Consider the following 19445-nt stretch of genomic DNA (forward strand, 5'->3'; position numbering starts at 1 on the left):
TGAGATCATGACCTGAGCTGAAGTCGGATGCTTAACCGACCGAGCCACCCAGGCGCCCCAGATTTTCTAATGTATAATATATATCTGATAAGATGGAAGTTAAAAATAATTTTTCTTACATTGTATTAATTTTAATATTATGATAATGATTACAAAAATAATAGCTAATGTTTACCAATGTGCTGAACACTAGGCCAAGTACTTTGCATCAGTCAGTCCTTAAAGTAACTCAAGTAAAAGTGCTCTTATGTTCTCATTTTACAAACAAGAAACTTAGGCTTTGATGGGTTATGTAACCTGACGAAAGTTATGCACTAGGCAAAGCTGGAATTCTAGCCCAGGCAGTTGGATACCAGAGTTGCATGCACAGTATCACTTCCCTATAGTCATTTGCGTATCGCATGCTATTTTTTAAAATCTAGAAAAGAAATCTAGAAAACAGTGCCCCTAAATCTGTGTTTCTCAGTTTTGGTTGGATGCTGAAGTCATTTGGACACTCTGACAGATTTTGATTTAATTAATACAAGATGTGGTCTGGGCTAAGGATTTCTAGAAACTCCTCAGGTTATTTCAACCTGAAGTGAAGGTTGTAAACCACTGCCCTAAATGCCCCCACCAGATGTGGAAAAACCGCTGTACGTTCCTGATTACAAAAGGAGTAAGACTAGTAAGTACATGTTTAAAGCTATGAGAGCACCTATTTCTACAAAAATATTCATTTCAACGATTTAATATGTAGCTATGGTATTTCATGTATCATTTGTTTTTGTTTTGTTTTAAATACAGAGATAGCCCATAGTTACCTTGAACAAGAGACTACAGGGAGAAATAAAAGTACAGAGCCAGATGAGCAACCAACTGTGAATTCTAAGGAAAACATGCATCAGAAATCCAGTGAATTGGTTAATGAAGCCACCTATGAGGACACAGAACTGCCAGGGCAGAGATCAAGGAATTTTCCTTATCCAGGTGATGAGACAGCTGACTGCACTATTGAAAAATCCAAGTGAGTGTTGGCAGCCTTAGATTTAGAAAGTACGATTGAGAGAACTCTTTCTTCCTCCCTCCCTCCCTGCCCCATTCGTCTCTCCCTTTTTTCTTTTTGGCCTCAGCTACATTGGACATATCATGAATTTATTAGAATTTGGGCTACCAGAGTTTTCTACTGTTTTCATTATGTTGATAGAATGGATGTAGATTGTTAAGTGAAAAAGCATAAGGTGAGTTTAAATGAAGGCCATGAGATTTTATTCCTTCTTGTTGAATATTATTTTCTGTGACCTTTCATTTTGGATCTGGAAATAACTGTTAAGTTGACATAAATGGGAAATTATTCATCAGAGCCAAAAAATGGCAACTGTAAGACAAAATAAGCCCAAAGATGTGTTTTGGCTTTGATTAGCGTGATTTTTTGTTTAAAGGAATTTAATTACTTTTAGAAGGGCCTTGTACTTTCCCATTTGCCTTCTTTATTATTTTCCATTCTACAGCTTTTACCATTCACCTTACCTACTTATCCCATGATGGGATTTGAATTTGTGACTCCTGTGACTTTTACCTCTATGGGATTAAAGTACTTCCATAATTAGTCATATATTTTGAAAATACTGCAGAATTACTGCATAGGGGCATAGGGTTAGGGATGAATGAAGAGGTGGTAAACATTTTATAACCATGTGGGAAAAATAAATAGTAGAGACTGGTCTAAAGCCAGAGTATGAAATATCTTAATATAATTGCAACAGAAGGTATACATGGTAGGTAGAACTGCACTGACTGTCCCAGATCCCCCTGCTTAATTGCTTCTTAGAGACTCTAAAGTTTACCTGTGCTTACAAGTTTAATATAATGCCTTCAAAAAATAGTCCATCTCTTTCCCATCCTTTTTACTACCTGCTGGCAAGTCGATACTGTCCTCAAATAGCACACAAAATGTCAAAAAAATTATTTACCATTAAATGTTACAGGACTAGATTTTCAGTTTTGTTTTGAGTTTAATAACAAAAATATGATATTCTGTCAACCACACTGAAAAAAGTATGATTCTTTCCATTTTCAGAAAAGTGAGATATGTATCTAGAGTCCTGACCAAAAGTATAAATTGAATTATTCACATCCCCTAAAATCTGAATTCTTTACGTATACTTAACAATGAATTTCTATAGAAATGACTAAATGCTTTCCACAGATTTAGTTCCCTCAGTTGATAGATTAACGACTCTGTGACGTTGATATATTCATTCTTTTCCATCCATGTATTTTCTTAACAGTATATAACAAGAGAAATTTAAAACTAAGTAACTTTATATATTATTGTTAACATTAAATTGGTTTCCCTCATTTGAAGTGTAAAATTATAGATTCCGCATGGTAGAAATCATATATGTACATAGTTCAATAGTTTTTTTTCTTACAGCATTATGGAACATAGAGATCATGATTTGCATTGTGAGTGTACGATCCCTTGTCAAGTTACTTCAGACTTAGATAAAGAGAAGACAATAGCATTTCTTCTAAAAGAATTGGACATTCTCAGAGCAAGCAATAAAAAGGTACAATATAGAAAGTCTGATAATTGTACAGTGTGCTTTTAGCTGTTGACCTTATAAGTTTGCTTTGTTGCCCATCATAATTCAGTTTCATCATGTACTTTTAGCCTTTCATGGTAGCTTTATGTTGTTGCCATACCATACCATACCATCAGAGTATGATTGTATTGAGAGATTGGCTATCAAAAGCAATTTCTTTACTTTCCTGCCTTGCTGGCCTGTGATATCACTTCTTTTTTCATAAATCTATAGTACCCTGAGTAGGTACCTTAAAAAAAAAAAAATTCATTCAAGTTTTAACGGTAGTAAAAGTTTACTTCAGTATTACAGAAAGTGAGAAATATAATGAATGATTTCATGTTACTTAACTTTTTTTTCTTAGTATCTGTGCCCTGTATTTCACCTCAATAATATATGTGATTAAATTTTGGCAATACCGTCACATTCCTTGTGTTATATACTGGTACATTTTGTCCAGTCCAGTTTGTCATGTCATGTGTTTTATCCTTACTGACTCTTTCTAGTTACATTTCTTTGCACATTTAATAATGTTATTAAATAATGTTCGTTTTCTATACCTTCTGTTTTTTAACCTCTGCATACCTCTACATACTTTTCTGATTTTCATATTCTAGTTTTTGACCTAATCAAACTGAAGCATGCTGTTAGAAATGTTGATCATATCTGATGGAAAACAACACAAATGACAAACAATTGAGGGGTTCTGTATGAAAGTAGGAGATATGTTCAGTATTTTCATTTAGTAATTATTTATTACATGCCAGTTATAAATCAGGTGCCAGTGCCGATTTAAATGGAGTATGATGGGATAGCATTCTCAAAGGAGATTTGTTTCACATATTAAGATTATTATCTTAATTAATTTTGTTTCAAAGTATTAGAATTACTAAGAGAAGCTGTAAAGCTGTTGTTTTTTTATTAGGGTAGTGCCTTCCAAGTCTTTTGCTTTAAGACAAAAGAACAGATTAGATTGCTTTTTGCAGTATTTTTAATAATTGTGTTATTCCCTCTTTAATTTCATTTGCCTATAAATACACAAGTGTATATCAAAATGTTTCTATAATTTCTCTATCGTTATAGATAATTAATTATTACTTTAAAAATAGCTTAAAATGTTAAACATTGTGGGATTTCTTCCCCCCACCCCCACCCCGCTTGGACTTATGTATTTAGGCAGTTAAATGTAATAAGTAAGGGTTTAGAAAAAATAACTTTAACTTTGGGATTAATTATATTTCTGTAAGAAATTTGTCAAATAAGAAACTATGTTTCTTTCAATGTGTTTTAGCTTCAAGAAAAACTGACTAAAGAAGATAAGGAACATAGAAAACTAAAGCTTAGGCTGGAACTCCAGGAGAAAGCAACAGAAGCTCATATTGCTGAGAAGACAGCAGGTATAGTAGATGAGTATTAAGAGAGTTATTATATGATGTGGCTCAGTGAATACTAGCATACTAGCTTATTTGCCAAAGGAGGGGAGGTTCTTTTTTTTTTTTTTTTTTTGGCTGCATAGAAAATAGGTGGCTTTAACATCCTGGTACTGGTATTAGTGAGAGCTTTACCTGTATTCATACTGATTTGGGCATTAAATGCATTGTTAACACCATGTCAATCCAATCACAAAAAGGTTGTTTGTTTTGTTGGAAGGGCCTGAACAAACAAGGGGAAATAATGATTACCAGTGCCTCTACCTTTCAACCAGCAGTTCAAATACCACTTATTGTTTTAGCTCCTTGAGAGGAAATACTTCTCTTTTGTGTGAGGATAGTCATATATTCATTGCCAATGGAAACCTACATTTGATTCAAAAATCTGTTTTGTGCAATTAATAAATTTTCATCTGGTCATGTGGATGATGATGGAGATAATGTTTTCACTGAGAAGATTAAAATGAAAGGTTGCCAGAGTTTAAGATTATAAATGACTGCCTTAAATATGTTTTGGAGTCTATCTTTACTCACAGGTCTTTGTAAGGAAAAAATTTTTAAATATATTTGTGATATGTTACAGATAAGTTCAGATGATTCTCAATAGTTTGTGACTCTTCTGCTCACACTGTTTTATGTTAAGGAGAGAAATTTCATAGTATAATAGAAATTAACCTGCAGAGGCATTTTAGAGATTACTTATTTAACATTTTTATATCAATTAGAATGATTTTAAGAAATTATTTTGTGATTAGTTTGAGGCTATGTTAACCTGGTTGCATATATGAGAGAATTCTGGTTTTTTAGGTCAGAGACATTCATAGGTATAGCCTGTCTTTAAAATGTTATTATACAAAATAGAACTGAACATCACTATGAATATATAACCAAAATTACCATAAATAAATACTCCAACTAAAATAATAGATGGTTGTTTTTCTGTACTGTTAAACTACCATGAATGTTTTTTCTTTTTTAATAGAGAAATGTGGGACTAATATATTTTAAGGAAAAATAACCATATGTTAATAATGAATAATTCAAATAATTTAGAACAATTTGGAAGTTTATTGGCTTTTTATAATCATATATATGCTAATTACTAGGAAGATATTATAAGTACATTTGTTTAAAGGTGTTGTATAACTTTGCATGTGTCTTGCAGGAGTAATTTGATAAGATTTAGGGCATTTTGATTTACTGAAAAGCATAAATTAATATGTTTCCATTGATCACTTATATCTTGGAGGCGAAATCTCATTAAGCAATATTATCTACTCTTAAAACTTTTGTATGATATAGCTAATCATATACTTCAAATATTTACTTATTTGTATATACTTAAGGCTTCCCTTTGACTAAATAGTACAAATCATGCATGCATACAATGGAAAGAATTTGATTGCTTTATGATTCTTGTTAATCAAATATTTCTCATTAATTATACAATATTATTTTAGTAAATGTTAAATATTTGAGATGTTTAGTATTTTTACAGCCTCCTAAATTGATGAAAATAGCAGTGCAATCTAGTTAAAAGAGATACATCCAATCACTTAGTTATAAAAATGACACAAAATGAAAATCCTCTGAAATTTTTTTAAAGTATAAATTTTCAGTGTGTATCTTTTTAATGTTTCAGTTCTATCTTATTAAAAAAGATTAAAGATATTTTACTTATGACATTAGAGAGAGTCATCATTGTGATATGTCAAAATTTAAAAAAAACACTGAATTGCTTAAGAAATCCATTGGCTTGAAACTATAAGAAATTCATTAACTCTTGATAGACTTATTATTTTTTTCATATTTTCTCATACGTATGGTCTTTAGTAGCTTATTTTCTACCCATCTGGTATCAGGTGCAGTCAAAAAGCAAAACACAATAACAAAAACTGTGTCAGTACCTTAATAGATAAAGAGGAACATTATAGGAATATGATTACATGTGATAAATGTGTTCTTTAGTGTCATGTGAAAGGACAAATAATCCACATAACAACAGCAAAAAAAGTCCACACCAGTATTGATGTTTGTTTCTGTCATGGCTCATTTTTATATTCAAAATAAAAAGTGTATTTGGTAAAGTATATTATAACTATGACACACTTATGTATTATAGTGTACTTAAGCAAAGTATAATTGTTTAAAAAAAATCAAGATATTCCACATTAAAAGAAATACATGCAAAAACATCTCAAGTAAACATTGAAAATTGCAAATAAGATATAAAAATATATGTTTATAGATTTTTCAAATGTTAGTTAAAATATGAAGTACTCTAAGGAAATAGCCATTTCCTTATAGTGTATGACATAAAGATTTATATTAAGGATATCCATACTAGTGTTAGTTATAACTGCCAGAGAACTAACATCAATCAGACAATAAGAGAATGGTTAAGGTATGCGTATGCTGTGAGACATTATATGATAACTGAAAACCGTTGCTAAATATTTGGTGATATGAGAAAATCTTCATGATTTAATGTTAAGTGAAAAGTAGGGGGGAAACTGCATTTATAATATAATTTTGTTAAATATATGTGTACATGTACATTATATGAAACGAGGCAAATTTATTTGTATTATTAATGGATATATTAATGTTTCAATTAATGGTTTTCTGCCTTTTCAAGTTTTATACAATGATCGTGAATTAGATTTAGTATTTGTACTCATATGATTAGATATTAGTATTACTGATCACTAAGGAAGTGATTTTTTTTAATAGTTACTTTCTGATCTTCAAATAATTCCTGTGATATGTTTGGTACATAACGACCATGTGAACCAGTTTTATGAAATTTATATGACGGCTGTGGTCAAATTTGCCATTTTACCTAAGCCATTTTTGTTTCAGATTTTCTCCTTATTTATTTGCGTGTCTTTGTGTGTTGTATAACTTACATATGTATTAGTCTATTTTGTCTTCCCACCTGATTAAATATAAGAATGAGAGTCTGGTACAGTCAAAAAACCACATGAAACAAAGGTGCCCAGTTCTCTGTGAGGCACATTGAAATAATGGGAAGACCAAAAGCTGTAGAATCAGACTGACCCAGGTGCAGATCAGAGCTTTGATACTTATTAACACCAACTGTGTGCCTTTGGGCAAGTTATTTATGAGCTTCTCCAGGTTTACTTTCTGCCGTGTAAAATGTGAATATTAACTAATTTACCAGATTATTTTAGGGATTATAGATAATGTACAAAAGCACCTAATATATAACTGGTACTCAGTAAGTTGTAGCTAATAGTAATATTTATTATTTTATCTCTATACAATTCTTAAATCTTTGATAATATCAGAAGTCATAAAGAGACTTTTGTTCTGTTTAGGTTTTAATTAAAAATACATCTTACTTAAATGTGAATCCAAAATAAAAGAATTGGGATACAAAAGATATGGGCTTTAACCTAATGTGTACCAATAATAAACCTTTATGTAGACTGTTAAAATAATATCAAGCTTATTTCCTTTACTTCCCTGTTGGTTTTTATATACTACAAATACTGTCATTCAAACTGACGTGATTTCATGCAATTTTGAAACCCCGTTGTGTCCTCTATTGTGATAAAATCTCAAATGGTTGACTCTCTTGTCTTCCCCTTCTTTTTTGACATCACCACCAATACTGTTTTTATTTGGCACTTTATAGGAGCTAAGCTAACTCTTTTAAAATTTAACCAAGAAGTATTTATTGAAGGGCCATTGTGTGCTAGGATTGTTTTAGGCACTGAATATACACCAGCGAAGAAGACAGATTTGGGATTTCAAACATTTCTTTTTGACTGTATTCACTTTTCACTCATAATACACTATAGTAGGGGTTAAATGTTCAGAGTTTGGAATCAGACCTTTATTCTAATCTTTTTGCCACTTAACATGTATAAGTGACAGACTCACTAAGCTTTGATTAAAACTTATTTTATGGGTTGCTGTGATATTTAAGTGAGATAATGTGTATGAAGTGCTTAACCCATTAAAAAGCACTCAGTAGATAAGATGAGGACATTATCATCTTGTTTTCTCAAGATTCCTTGATTTAATAGAGGGTATATTCAAAGTGTACTTGTAATATAAGTAAACTATCCCGTAAGTATTTATATATGCTTTTGTTTCACAAGGGATTGATATTCATTTCTTTCTTAAAAATAATTTATGAGGGTTTTTATTAGTTCATTTATCCCACAGTTTTCAATTTTCCTTTGATTTTAAGATTTAACTGTATTTAGGTAGCTTGGAAATAAGAAAATATTTTTTAAATCTTTTCATTAAAGAAAATAAAGGAAAAATACATAGTAAGTAGGTCTTAATTTTGCAAAAGCTGAAATGACTAGCTCATTCCATATGTGTTACCACTGCAAAAAAATTTATCTCATAGGAGCTAATTAAGACTTCTTACTGTGTTTTAACTCATTAAATTGTACATGTGGATAAGATTATTTGAACATTATTGACATATATGACCTTTAAATAGTAGGGGATATTTTAGAGAAGTGTAGCAGAAACATTGACTCTCTATTTTTTAGTTAAGTATTTCTTCTCAACAAAATAAAATGATGAAACCACAAACACTTCAAAATTTGTTTTACCTAAATTGAGTTTGACAGTGAGATGTAATATTATATGGCCTGTTGCAAACATTAATATACTCTTAGGTCCATGATGTAGTTACATTTAAAAAAATAACTTGTTTAATTAAACCTGTTTTCCCAAATAGCCTCAGTGGGCATTATGTAGAGTGTAATATCTCTTCATTTTTATTCCTGTATTATGCTTGCAGTATACAGATAATGTTTAAATTTTACACATAAAAATATTTCATTTTCTACATTGTTTTGTTTAAAATACATTTCTTTAAAAGCCTTATTTCTTTTAATTTCTTAAAGGCTCACTTGAGAGTCTCTGCTTTATATGTTAGTTATTTTTCTTTCTTGCATGTCATCCATTAAAGATTAGCTGTGGAAGGTTGGAGCATGGAGAGATTATGAATGACAGAACAACTCCTGTAGAATAATAATCAGTTTTTGGTATTTAATGCTGTTTGACTTTTGCAGACACATTTCTTATTAACCTTTGGTACAAAGAGAAATCCAGGTTCCTGATATCTCATGGAGAAGATGAATTTGAGATCCTCTTCCAATTAAACTGAAATAAGGCCAATATTGGGTTTTAGCCAAAAGAACTCCTTAGTTCCTAAGTCTTGTGTTTATAAATCTATCCATCCATCCATCCCTCCATCCATCCATCCATCCATCCATCTTAGTTACATTTTACATATAATTCATTACTTAGCTTGCTGTACTGAATCTGCAAGCATTTAATCTGCTTTTTTGCTTTACACATAGATTCTTTTCTCTGCACCCAAATTTAGACTGATATTTTATAAATAAAAAAGATACATATATTGTCAAGCTCTTATTACACGGAATTTTCATTTGTTTTTGGTAGGAAGGAGAGGACTTTAATTGCGATTGCCTAAAGTTCAGAACATAGAATCCCTGAAACTTACAACTTAAGTCTTCTATTCAGGTTAACATGTAAATGTTCAAAGTATAGATCTGTAACTACCATTACAGCAAATACATTAAGACACCACAACTAATAAACATGAAAAAATACGAATTGTTGTGTAATAGAAAATATTTACATTGTTCTCTTCAAAAGAGTATTTAATACTGTATACCATATCTCAGATGATATTGACCGTCTAATGATTAAGAACAAGAGTGAGTTCTATATATCAGAAGAATAGAAAATAATATATTTACTTTTAAAAAGTAATACATGTTAGAATACTATTCTGTATAGACAGTGGTCATTACTAAAATGTGATAGCCTTTAATCTAACACTGAAATGCATTCACAGTATTACAATACAACATTATATGTTTATATCTATATGATCTTTTAATTTGAAAGGAAAAAGGATTTCAAGTTTCAGATAAAAACAAAAAGGCCCATCTCTGTGAAATATAGCAGTTAGAAATATCGATAGGTAGAATGTTGATTATATTATTGTCTTTGGCTGCAGAATCCTGTGAGTGTGAATCAGGATTAATTATGAGTGCCAAGTAAAATAATGTTTGAGGGTGGAGTGTGGCCAATTTTGTAAGCTCTCTCCCTAGGAAAGTTTCAGTTTTTCTGGAAAAAACAAACAAACCAACAAAATAAATATTGAGTAAACAGAGAAACTGTTATGCATAATAATAATCAACAATTGAAATATTTAATTAAGTGTGCTGCACTATGAAATTTAGCATGGTGTCAAGTATTTGAGGACATGTCATAATTAGTTATTTAAAACAACAATAACAGGGACACCTGGGGGGCTCAGTTGGCTAAGCATCCAACTTTGCTCAGGTCATGATCTTATGGTTCATGAGTTCGAGCCCTGCATCAGACTCTGTGCTCACAGCTCAGAGCCTGGAGCCTGCTTCAGATTCTGTGTCTCCATCTCTCCTTGTCCCTCCCCCACTCACATTGTCTCTGTCTCTGTGTCTGTCTCTCTCAAAAATAAATAAAATTTTTAAAAAATAAAACAAAAATAAAAAATTTTCGGAAAATGATTCTTAAGACTTTTTCCATATGTTTAATTAATTTTGAAGAGCAAATGATCTTGGAAAAACTTTAGATAGCAGTTATATTTTATAGAATTTTCATATTGGCATTTATTAAAATTTAAAGTAGACATTCTATGCAGAAAGTAAGTTAAGTACCTCTTAAAATTGTACTTTAAAAGTGCATAAAATAATTGATACTGGTTTTAATACTTCTGGGATAAGCTTATCTCTTTCACATTAACAATTTTAGTTCTGTATTCAGTGTTTTAATGTAAATAGCATATTCTTAGGAAGTGTTCTTGTATACTCTGAGTTTTCTGTACTAAATACATGTATATAATAATTCAGAGTTTTCCAAAAAAATCCTTATTTTATAGTTTTGCTACTAAAACTCACTATTTGTGTGATTTTTAAAATTAATCTTTAGCAGTTGCTATACTGTTGATAAGTATAAATGTATTAGCAACTTTACAGAAGAAAATTTTAAAACATTAAGAGCTTAAGAAGCTGATTTTTAATGTAGTAACCATACTTCTAGGAATTTTGCTCAGTAATTAGCTATGTATATACATAGAGATTTATGTACAAAGATGTTCATTACAGTACTATTTATATGGTGAATAATTGGGAGCACTGTAAAATCTAATACTAGGAGCATCTTAGTTCTGTCAAATACGGCATCTCCAAATGATAAAATCCCATGTACTATTTCATATTTTTAAAGAATACTTAAGAATATAGGAACATATTCTGTTTGAGTATACACACACAAAAAGTTATAAGACTATGGAAAATATTTCTGTCTGTATTTTTACAATGAACCTGTATTTTAATTATATTTATGAAATAATCATATAAAATGTTAAACATTCATATATAGTTCTGGAAAAACTGAATAGTCTGACCTGTAAAAGGAAGACTAGATGATCAAACTACTTGGAATAGGTTGGTTAATTTTCTATTGGTATAGGGGTTTACCATCTACATTTAAATTTCCAATAACCAATTTATACAAAGAGAGAGAAATCACAATTTTTAAGGAGATTAAAAGACATAGTAATGTTTATGGTTCTACAATGTGGTGGCTTCATAAAACACTATCATATTTATAAGGAATCCACTTAACAAGTAAAGCAATAACAGTAGATATGCAGACAATCTGAAATTCTTTTAAATATAATAAAGACCTGTCTTTTATAAAACTGTTATCTATATTTATTGCTTAGAATTTTGGAACATGAATTGCAATCATTGATTATTTTACATGTTTCAAGTCCTGATGATTTCTTCTTCCCTCTCTTTAGTTCAGCCTTTTCTATTTATATAACTACCTTGAGGATATTAACAAATGGATTCTTTTTCTTGGTAAATGTCTATTCTCCAAATTATGTTATTTAGAGAATCATGATCCAGTGTTTAAACTAGCATGTTTTCCAACATACTGTCTCACTTCTATTGTGTTTTAAAAGTAGTATGAGATGTGTAGAATATGGGTTTGTCAATAGACTTGAGTTCTACTAAGAAAATATGTACTCTGTCTTGACTCAATAAACTCATACTTAGTATGGTTCAGCTTCTTCATATTTACTCTTGCCCATATTAGAAAACAATTAGCTTACTAAACAAATTTGAGTATTTGGTGTTGAGGGGGGGGTGATCCTCTCTGAATCTTTCTTGAATTTGTCTAAGAATTATAGGATATTTGATAACCATGTTTAAAAATGGAGATATCCAAATATTATTGTAAACACCCAATGATTTGTTTTACCTACAATATAAGTATTTTACTTGGTTGGCTTACATAGTAGCTAATAATATTTGTTAATGTAATTTAACTGCTGTGAACCTTTACTGAACAAATATTGAAATTTATTCAAGTCAAAGAAAGAGAATCTCTAATGACTTTTGTTAAAGCTTCTATTTAATAGTTAAGGAGAAAAGTTTGTATGACATACGAGATGCAATTAACAGTAGATTTTACATTTAATAAAAAGAAAGAAGCATGCGTATTTGCTTTATTCATTCCATCATAATTTGCATTAGAGCTGTGGGTGTTTAATGAGCAAATTCCAACTAAAATGCTATATTGATTTTCTAGTGAACTTTGTAATAGTCATCTACCTTGGAAAAGCTGTGTTTACAATTAAGTTTTCTTTACTAAAAATGTTTGAGAGTTGCATATTGATCCTTTAAAAGTACTGAATTCTAGAAAGAATCAGGTTTTTCATAATCAAATTTCACATATAACCTAATGTTTAAAAATTAATTTTAGAAAAACTTAGCATTTACAAAATGTGTAATCAGATTTTCTGTGTGTGTGTGTGTGTGTGTGTGTGTGTGTGTGTGTGTGTGTTTTATGACACTTTCAAACTTAACCTTAGAATATTCAAAAGGCAATCTGTTTTAAATATGCACATTATTTATATCTTTAGAGTTGATAGCATTATAGAGGGAAAGAAAAGTGTTTTCTCTTGATCAACACAGGACCAAATAAGTGCTTAGTGTAAAACATTTAAGCATAGAGATAACTGTACTTATACTTACTATTAAAGTCCTTGACTTTGCTAGTCTTACCTTTTTCATTATTTTTGTACATAAAGTAGAACACAGCTTACATTAAATGTCACTTTATAAGGATCTCATCACATTTTACAGAAATAATAGGAAGCCTATTGACATTTAAAGTTTAGTAATTAGTATTTTAACCTTTTGATATGTCAGAATATTTCAGGGTATGACACACATGTTTATCTGTACTTAGATCACTATGTAGCATCATTTTGTCCATCCTATCTGACCTGCAAATTAGAAGTGTTTAAAAATTTCTTTTGTCATTGAAGTATAGTTGACACACATTAACATTAGTTTCAGGTGAACAACATAGTGATTCACCACCTCTACATATTATGTTATGTTCACCACAAGTATAACTACCATCTATCACCATATAACACTGTTACATACCATTGACTACATTCTCTATGATGTACCTTCATTCTTATGATTTATTCATTCCATAACAGGAAGCCTCTGTCTCCCACTCCCCTTCACTCATTTTGCCTATCCCATTTTCTCCTCCTCTGGAAACCACCAATTTTTTCTCTATATTAATGTTCTGTTGTTGGTTGGTTGGTTGGTTTTTTAAATTTTGTTTTGTTTTTAGATTCTACATGTAAGTGAAATCATATGACATTTGTTTTCCTGACTTATTTCACTTAGCCTAATACCCTCTAGGTCAATCCATGTTGTTGCAAATGGCAAAATTTCATTCTTTTCATGGCTGAATAATATTCCATCGTGTATGTATACCACATCTTTGTATCCATTCATCTATCAGTGGACACTTGGGTTGCTTCCACATCTTGGCTGTTTGTAAATAATGCTGCTGTAAACAGGAGTGAAATTAAGAAAGTGTTTTAATGTAAATGTTTAAAAATATCTTAGACTGTTGTAATATTTTATACAGACTATTACGTCATTATAGTGTGCAGTATACAATATAGTATGGATTCTAAACAATTTTTCTTTCAGTCTCATAACATTTGAATGCCACCAAAAATATATACATATACGTATATATTTGTGTGTGTGTGTATACACACACACACACACACACACACACACACATATACATACATTATATAATTGGTCCAAATTAATTAAAATCATATTTTAAATATGTCTAGAAATGGAGCCACATTGTGAGTCTATGGATTGAAGGTGGTAATGGTAGGGATGGCATGGAACCAGTGTTTATTGAGTATCTATTTTATTTGGCCAAGAGCTTTCATATATTGTCTCACTTAATATTTCCCTAACAACCATAAATGGTGGCATCATGTCCGTTTTATGCACCTGTATTGTGACTAAAATAATGTAAGAAATATACAAAAATAGGTTGCTTAACGTTACTGTGTTAACACATTGGATCTGAATCAAAACCCATATTCTTCCTAGTATACCATGTTGCTTTCTGTAGGCTATTGTGAGTATCCTTCCTGGAAGGAAATTACATACAGTTACAAGAGGGAAGTAAAAACTCATTATTGTATACTACATTATGGGCAGAAGTTTTTTTCATCCCTTTTTGATTCTGATACAGGGTAGCAGAATAGTATACTACATAGAAAGCCACATAGCACTCATGATATTACCTTTAAAAGGAAAAAAAAAAAACTATGAAAATTGTGCTGAAAAGTACTGGTTCTTCCAAAAGCTATGTTCATAACAAGAATTTATTTTTTATTTTATTTTATTTTATTTTATTTTATTTTTTACTTTACTTTACTTTTATTTTATTTTATTTATTTTATTTTATTTTATTTTATTTTATTTTATTTTATTTTATTTTATTTTATTTTATTTTATTTTATTTTATTTTTTTAGTTTACATCCAAGTTAGCATATATTGCAACAATGGTTTCAGGGGTAGATTCCTTAATGCCCCTTACCCATTTAGCCCATCCCCCCTCCCACAACCCCTCTCGAAACCTTCTGTTTGTTCTCCATATTTAAGAGTCTCTTGTGTTTTGTCTTCCTCCCTGTTTTTGTATTATTTTTGCTTCCCTTCCCTTGTGTTTATCTGTTCTGTGTCTTAAAGTCCTCATATGAGTGAAGTTATATGATATTTTTCTTGTTCTGACACTAATTTCACTTAGCATACTACCCTGTAGTTCCATCCACGTAGTTGCAAATGGCAAGATGCACACACATACACACACACACACACACACACACACACACACACACACACCCACCACATCTTCTTTTTTTTTTTTTTAATTTTTTTTTAATGTTTATTTTATTATTTTTGAGACAGAGAGAGACAGAGCATGAACGGGGGAGGGGCAGAGAGAGAGGGAGACACAGAATCGGAAGCAGGCTCCAGGCTCTGAGCCATCAGCCCAGAGCCCGACGCGGGGCTCGAACTCACGTACTGCGAGATCGTGACCTGAGCCGAAGTCGGCCGCTTAACCGACTGAGCCACCCAGGCGCCCCACATCTTCTTTATCCATTCATCCATTGATGGATATTTGGGCTCTTTCCATACTTTGGCTATTGTTGATAGTGCTGCTATAAACATTGGGGTGCATGTGTCCCTTCGAAACAGCACACCTGTATCCCTTGGATAAATACCTAGTAGTGCAATTGCTGGGTTGTAGGATAGTTCTATTTTTAATTTTTTTGAGGAACCTCCATACTGTTTTCCAGAGTGGCTGCACCACTTTGCATTCCCACTAGCAGTGCAAAAGAGATCCTCTTTCTCCGTCCGCATCCTTGCCAACGTCTGTTGTTGCCTGAGTTGTTAATGTTAGCCATTCTGACAGGTGTGAGGTGGTATCTCTTTGTGGTTTTGACTTGTATTTCCCTGATGATGAATGATGTTGAGCATTTTTTCATGTGTCTGTTACCATCTGGATGTCTTCTTTGGAGAAGCATCTATTCATGTATTTTGCCCATTTCTTCACTGGATTATTTGTCATAACAAGAATTTATTGACCTTATCTGTCAATTAACAGCATTTGATTTTATGCAAGTGGATATCCAGTTGTTCTACCACAATTTGTGATGTAGTTTGTTCATCTGTTCATCTACTGATAGAAATTTGTGTTGCTTCTAGTTTGGGGCTATTATAAATAAAGATGCCATGAATATTATGTGTAAGTCTTTGTATGGACATAGGCTTTAATTTCTCTTGGATTAGTACCTGTGAGTGGAATAGCTGAGTATTATGGCAGGTGTATGTTTAACTTTTTAAAAAACCAACGAACTGTGATTGCACTGTCCTACATTCCCACCAGCAGTGAATGAGGATTCCAGTTGCTCTCTCCTCTTCCCAGTATCTTTAATCATACTTTCATTTCTGCCTTTGTAATAGGTATGCGGTGGTTATCTCATAGTTTTAATTTGCGTTTCTCTAATGACTATAAAAGTCTTCAGCAACTTTTTTTGTTCTTATCTATCATCAGTATGTCTGCTTTCATACAGTTTCTAAGTCGTTTGTACATTTTTTAAATTGGATTTTTTCCTTATTATTGAGGTTTGAGAGTTTTAAAAATTATTTCTGGATGCAAGTCTTTTATCAGATATATGCTTTGCAATTATTTTCTTCCATCTGTGACTTGTCTTTTAATTTTCTCATCAGTGTCTTTTGAAGAGCAGAGATTTTTAATTGAATTAGATTGAAGTCCAATTTATCAGTTTTTAAGAATAGATTATGTTTTGGTATTATAGTTAAGAAAGCTTTACCTACCTAAACTCACAGAAGTTTTTTTCCAGAACGTTTATAGTTTTAGGGTTTACATTCATCTTGTGGAATGAAAGGTTGTTTTACCTTTAAAAAAATTAATAAAAATTACTAAAATAACAAACTAAAAAAAGAAAAACAATATAATCATCTTAAGGCCACACTCTACCTTCTTATTTCAACTCTTATATTCTAAATAAGTGTTATTTTTGCAGCTTATTTAGTGTCAGATTTACTTCATTTTTGTGCCTTTTATTGGTGATTTCATTGTTTCAAACAGCCCCTAAGCGTAGTCCTGAAATACAGTGTAGTGTTCCCTGAATATAAGAAGGCTGTGATAATATGTGTGTTAGATAAGTTTTGTTCGGGCAAGAGTTACAGTGCTTTTGACCATTAATTCAGTGTTACTAAATCAACGTATATGTTGAACAAGGTATCTTTAAACACACATAAAACGGGGTTATGTACCAGTTGGTTGACAAAAATATTGGTCAGTTTCAGTTAATTTTTTATCATTATGAGTCCTAATTTTGGTCCTTGTTCGCATGCCTTGGTAATGATAAATTTCACCATTTTGGAAGCTATTTTTGTATTCTTATAAAATATTTTTGAGCCTTGTTCTGACATATTACTTACATTTTCCGGAAACACATCTCTCCTTTTGGGTCATGTTTTAAAGATAGGCTAGATGTTACCAGAGCAGAATTTAGTCTGTAGTTCATTAATCCCCACTACTGAAGCAAGACCCTTCTGAGTACTCTTTCCAGTACCTCATGAATCTTGAGGTTTTCCAGTCAGGCCGGTGAGAACAACAAGCCCCGTTCTGGCTTTATGTAGCCTAGGGCACTATTGTCTCTAATCCTCTCAGGTTGTTCTTTCCCCTGCGGGGAGTGGTTTACTCACAAATGTGCACCCAGTACTCAACTGACTTTTTGAGGAAGACCTGCAGTTCTCCAAAATTTTCTTTCTTTGCAGCTGTTTTTTTCTCTAATAGGCTCTCCTGTGAATTCCAGCTGCTTTGGTTTCCCCACACTCTATCTCTGCCTCTCAAATTGTGGAGTCAGCTGGGCTCCTCCTAGATTCTTCCCTTCCTGTACTATCTTCTGGAAATAGTTTCAGTGTATTAAGCTGGGCCAATCATAGGGCTCAACTCATTCTCCCCCACCCCCGCCTCAGGTTACTGTTTGTTTTTTTCCTTGTAGCCTTGAAAGCTGTCACCCCATATGTTTTGTCCACTTTAAAAAGTTGTTTTAAGTGGAAGCACAAGTCTCTGTTGCTTAAAATTTAATCTTAACATATACTCCCAGAAATTTTATCATACATGCTAACTTTTTTCTACTCTTAATAGTTTTCTTTAAATCAGCTCAACATTTTAACTAGATAAATACATTATTTAAAAAATTTATTTAAGGGGTGCCTTGGTGGCTCGGTTGGTTGAGCGTCCGACTTTGGCTCAGGTCGTGATCTTGCGGTCGTGAGTTCGAGCCCCGTGTTGGGCTCTGTGCTGACAGCTTGGAGCCTGGAGCCTGCTTCAGATTCTGTGTCTCCCTCTACTCTGCCCCTCTCCCACTCCTGCTCTGTCTCTCTGTCTCTCTCTCTGTCAAAAATAAATAAACATTTAAAAAAATTTTATTTTAAATAAAAAAAAATTATTTAAGTTTATTTATTTTGAGGGAGAAAGCATGAGCAGGGTAGGAGAAGAGAGAGAATCCTAAGTAGGTCCCACGCTGTCAGTGCAGAGCTCGACACAGGGCTTGAACTCATGAACCGTGAGACCGTGACTTGAGTTGAAATCAAGAGACTTGGATGCTTGACCAACTGAGCCACCCAGGTACCCTGATAAATATATTATTTTTAATGTAATCTTTCTTATTTAGTTTTAACATCTAAACATAAAAGCTCACCAGTAACTCCACAGTTTTATGAATCTCAGAAAGTATGAACAAACTGTATAACCAGCACCCAGATCAAGAAATCAAGTATTACCAGTATTCCAGAAGTGTTCCTCATCTTCCCTTTCAGTACTACCTCCAAAAGGTAATCATTTATTTTTGAGAGAGAGAGGAAGACAGAGTGTGACCAGGGGAGGGGCAGAGAGAGGGAGACACAGAATCCGAAGTAGTCTCCAGGTTCTGAGCTGTTAGCACAGAGCCTGACATGGGGCTCGAACTCAGGGACCGTGAGATCATGACCCAAGCCCAAGTTGAATGCTTAACCGACTGAGCCACCCAGGTGCCCTCCAAAAGGTAATCATTAGCCTAAGTTTAATAACTAGGTCATTCTTTTGTGTTTTTGAACTTTAAATGAAATAATAGAAAGTTACTTTTCTTTTTTTTTTAATTTTTGTTTCATTTATTCAATTTTTGAAAGACAAAGGGTGACCGAGCACGAGCAGAGGTGGGGCAAGAGGGGGAGACATAGGATCCGAAGCAGGCTCCAGACTCTGAGCTGTCAGCACAGAGCCTGATGTGGGGCTAGAACTCACAGACCGAGAGATCATGACCTGAGCTGAAGTCGGACACTTAACCTACTGAGCCACCCAGGTGCCCCAGAAAGTTACTTTTCTATGGCATCTGGCTCAACAGTGTGTTTGGGTAACTTAGAGAAATTCAAAATTTAATTAGACGTGAAA

General features: G+C 32.4%; 1 protein-coding gene across 4 annotated transcripts in view; it reads left to right on the forward strand.

Annotated features, from left to right (window-relative positions):
- MIPOL1 (mirror-image polydactyly 1) overlaps positions 1-19445 on the forward strand; it is a 306029-nt gene that overhangs the window by 67696 nt on the left and 218888 nt on the right. For 3 of the 4 annotated variants that reach the window (XM_060619573.3, XM_078448315.2, XM_060619574.3), the window contains exons 4-6: positions 787-1006; positions 2417-2552; positions 3859-3964. In XM_060619573.3, the coding sequence (XP_060475556.1) occupies positions 787-1006; positions 2417-2552; positions 3859-3964 (462 nt within the window). Of the gene's footprint in view, positions 1-786; positions 1007-2416; positions 2553-3858; positions 3965-19445 lie in introns of those variants that run through there. The other variant, XM_060619578.3, reaches the window with a different exon arrangement.

This window comes from Panthera onca, chromosome B3 (assembly GCF_046562875.1).
Source record: "Panthera onca isolate mPanOnc1 chromosome B3, mPanOnc1 haplotype 2, whole genome shotgun sequence".
Lineage (NCBI taxonomy): Eukaryota > Metazoa > Chordata > Mammalia > Carnivora > Felidae > Panthera > Panthera onca.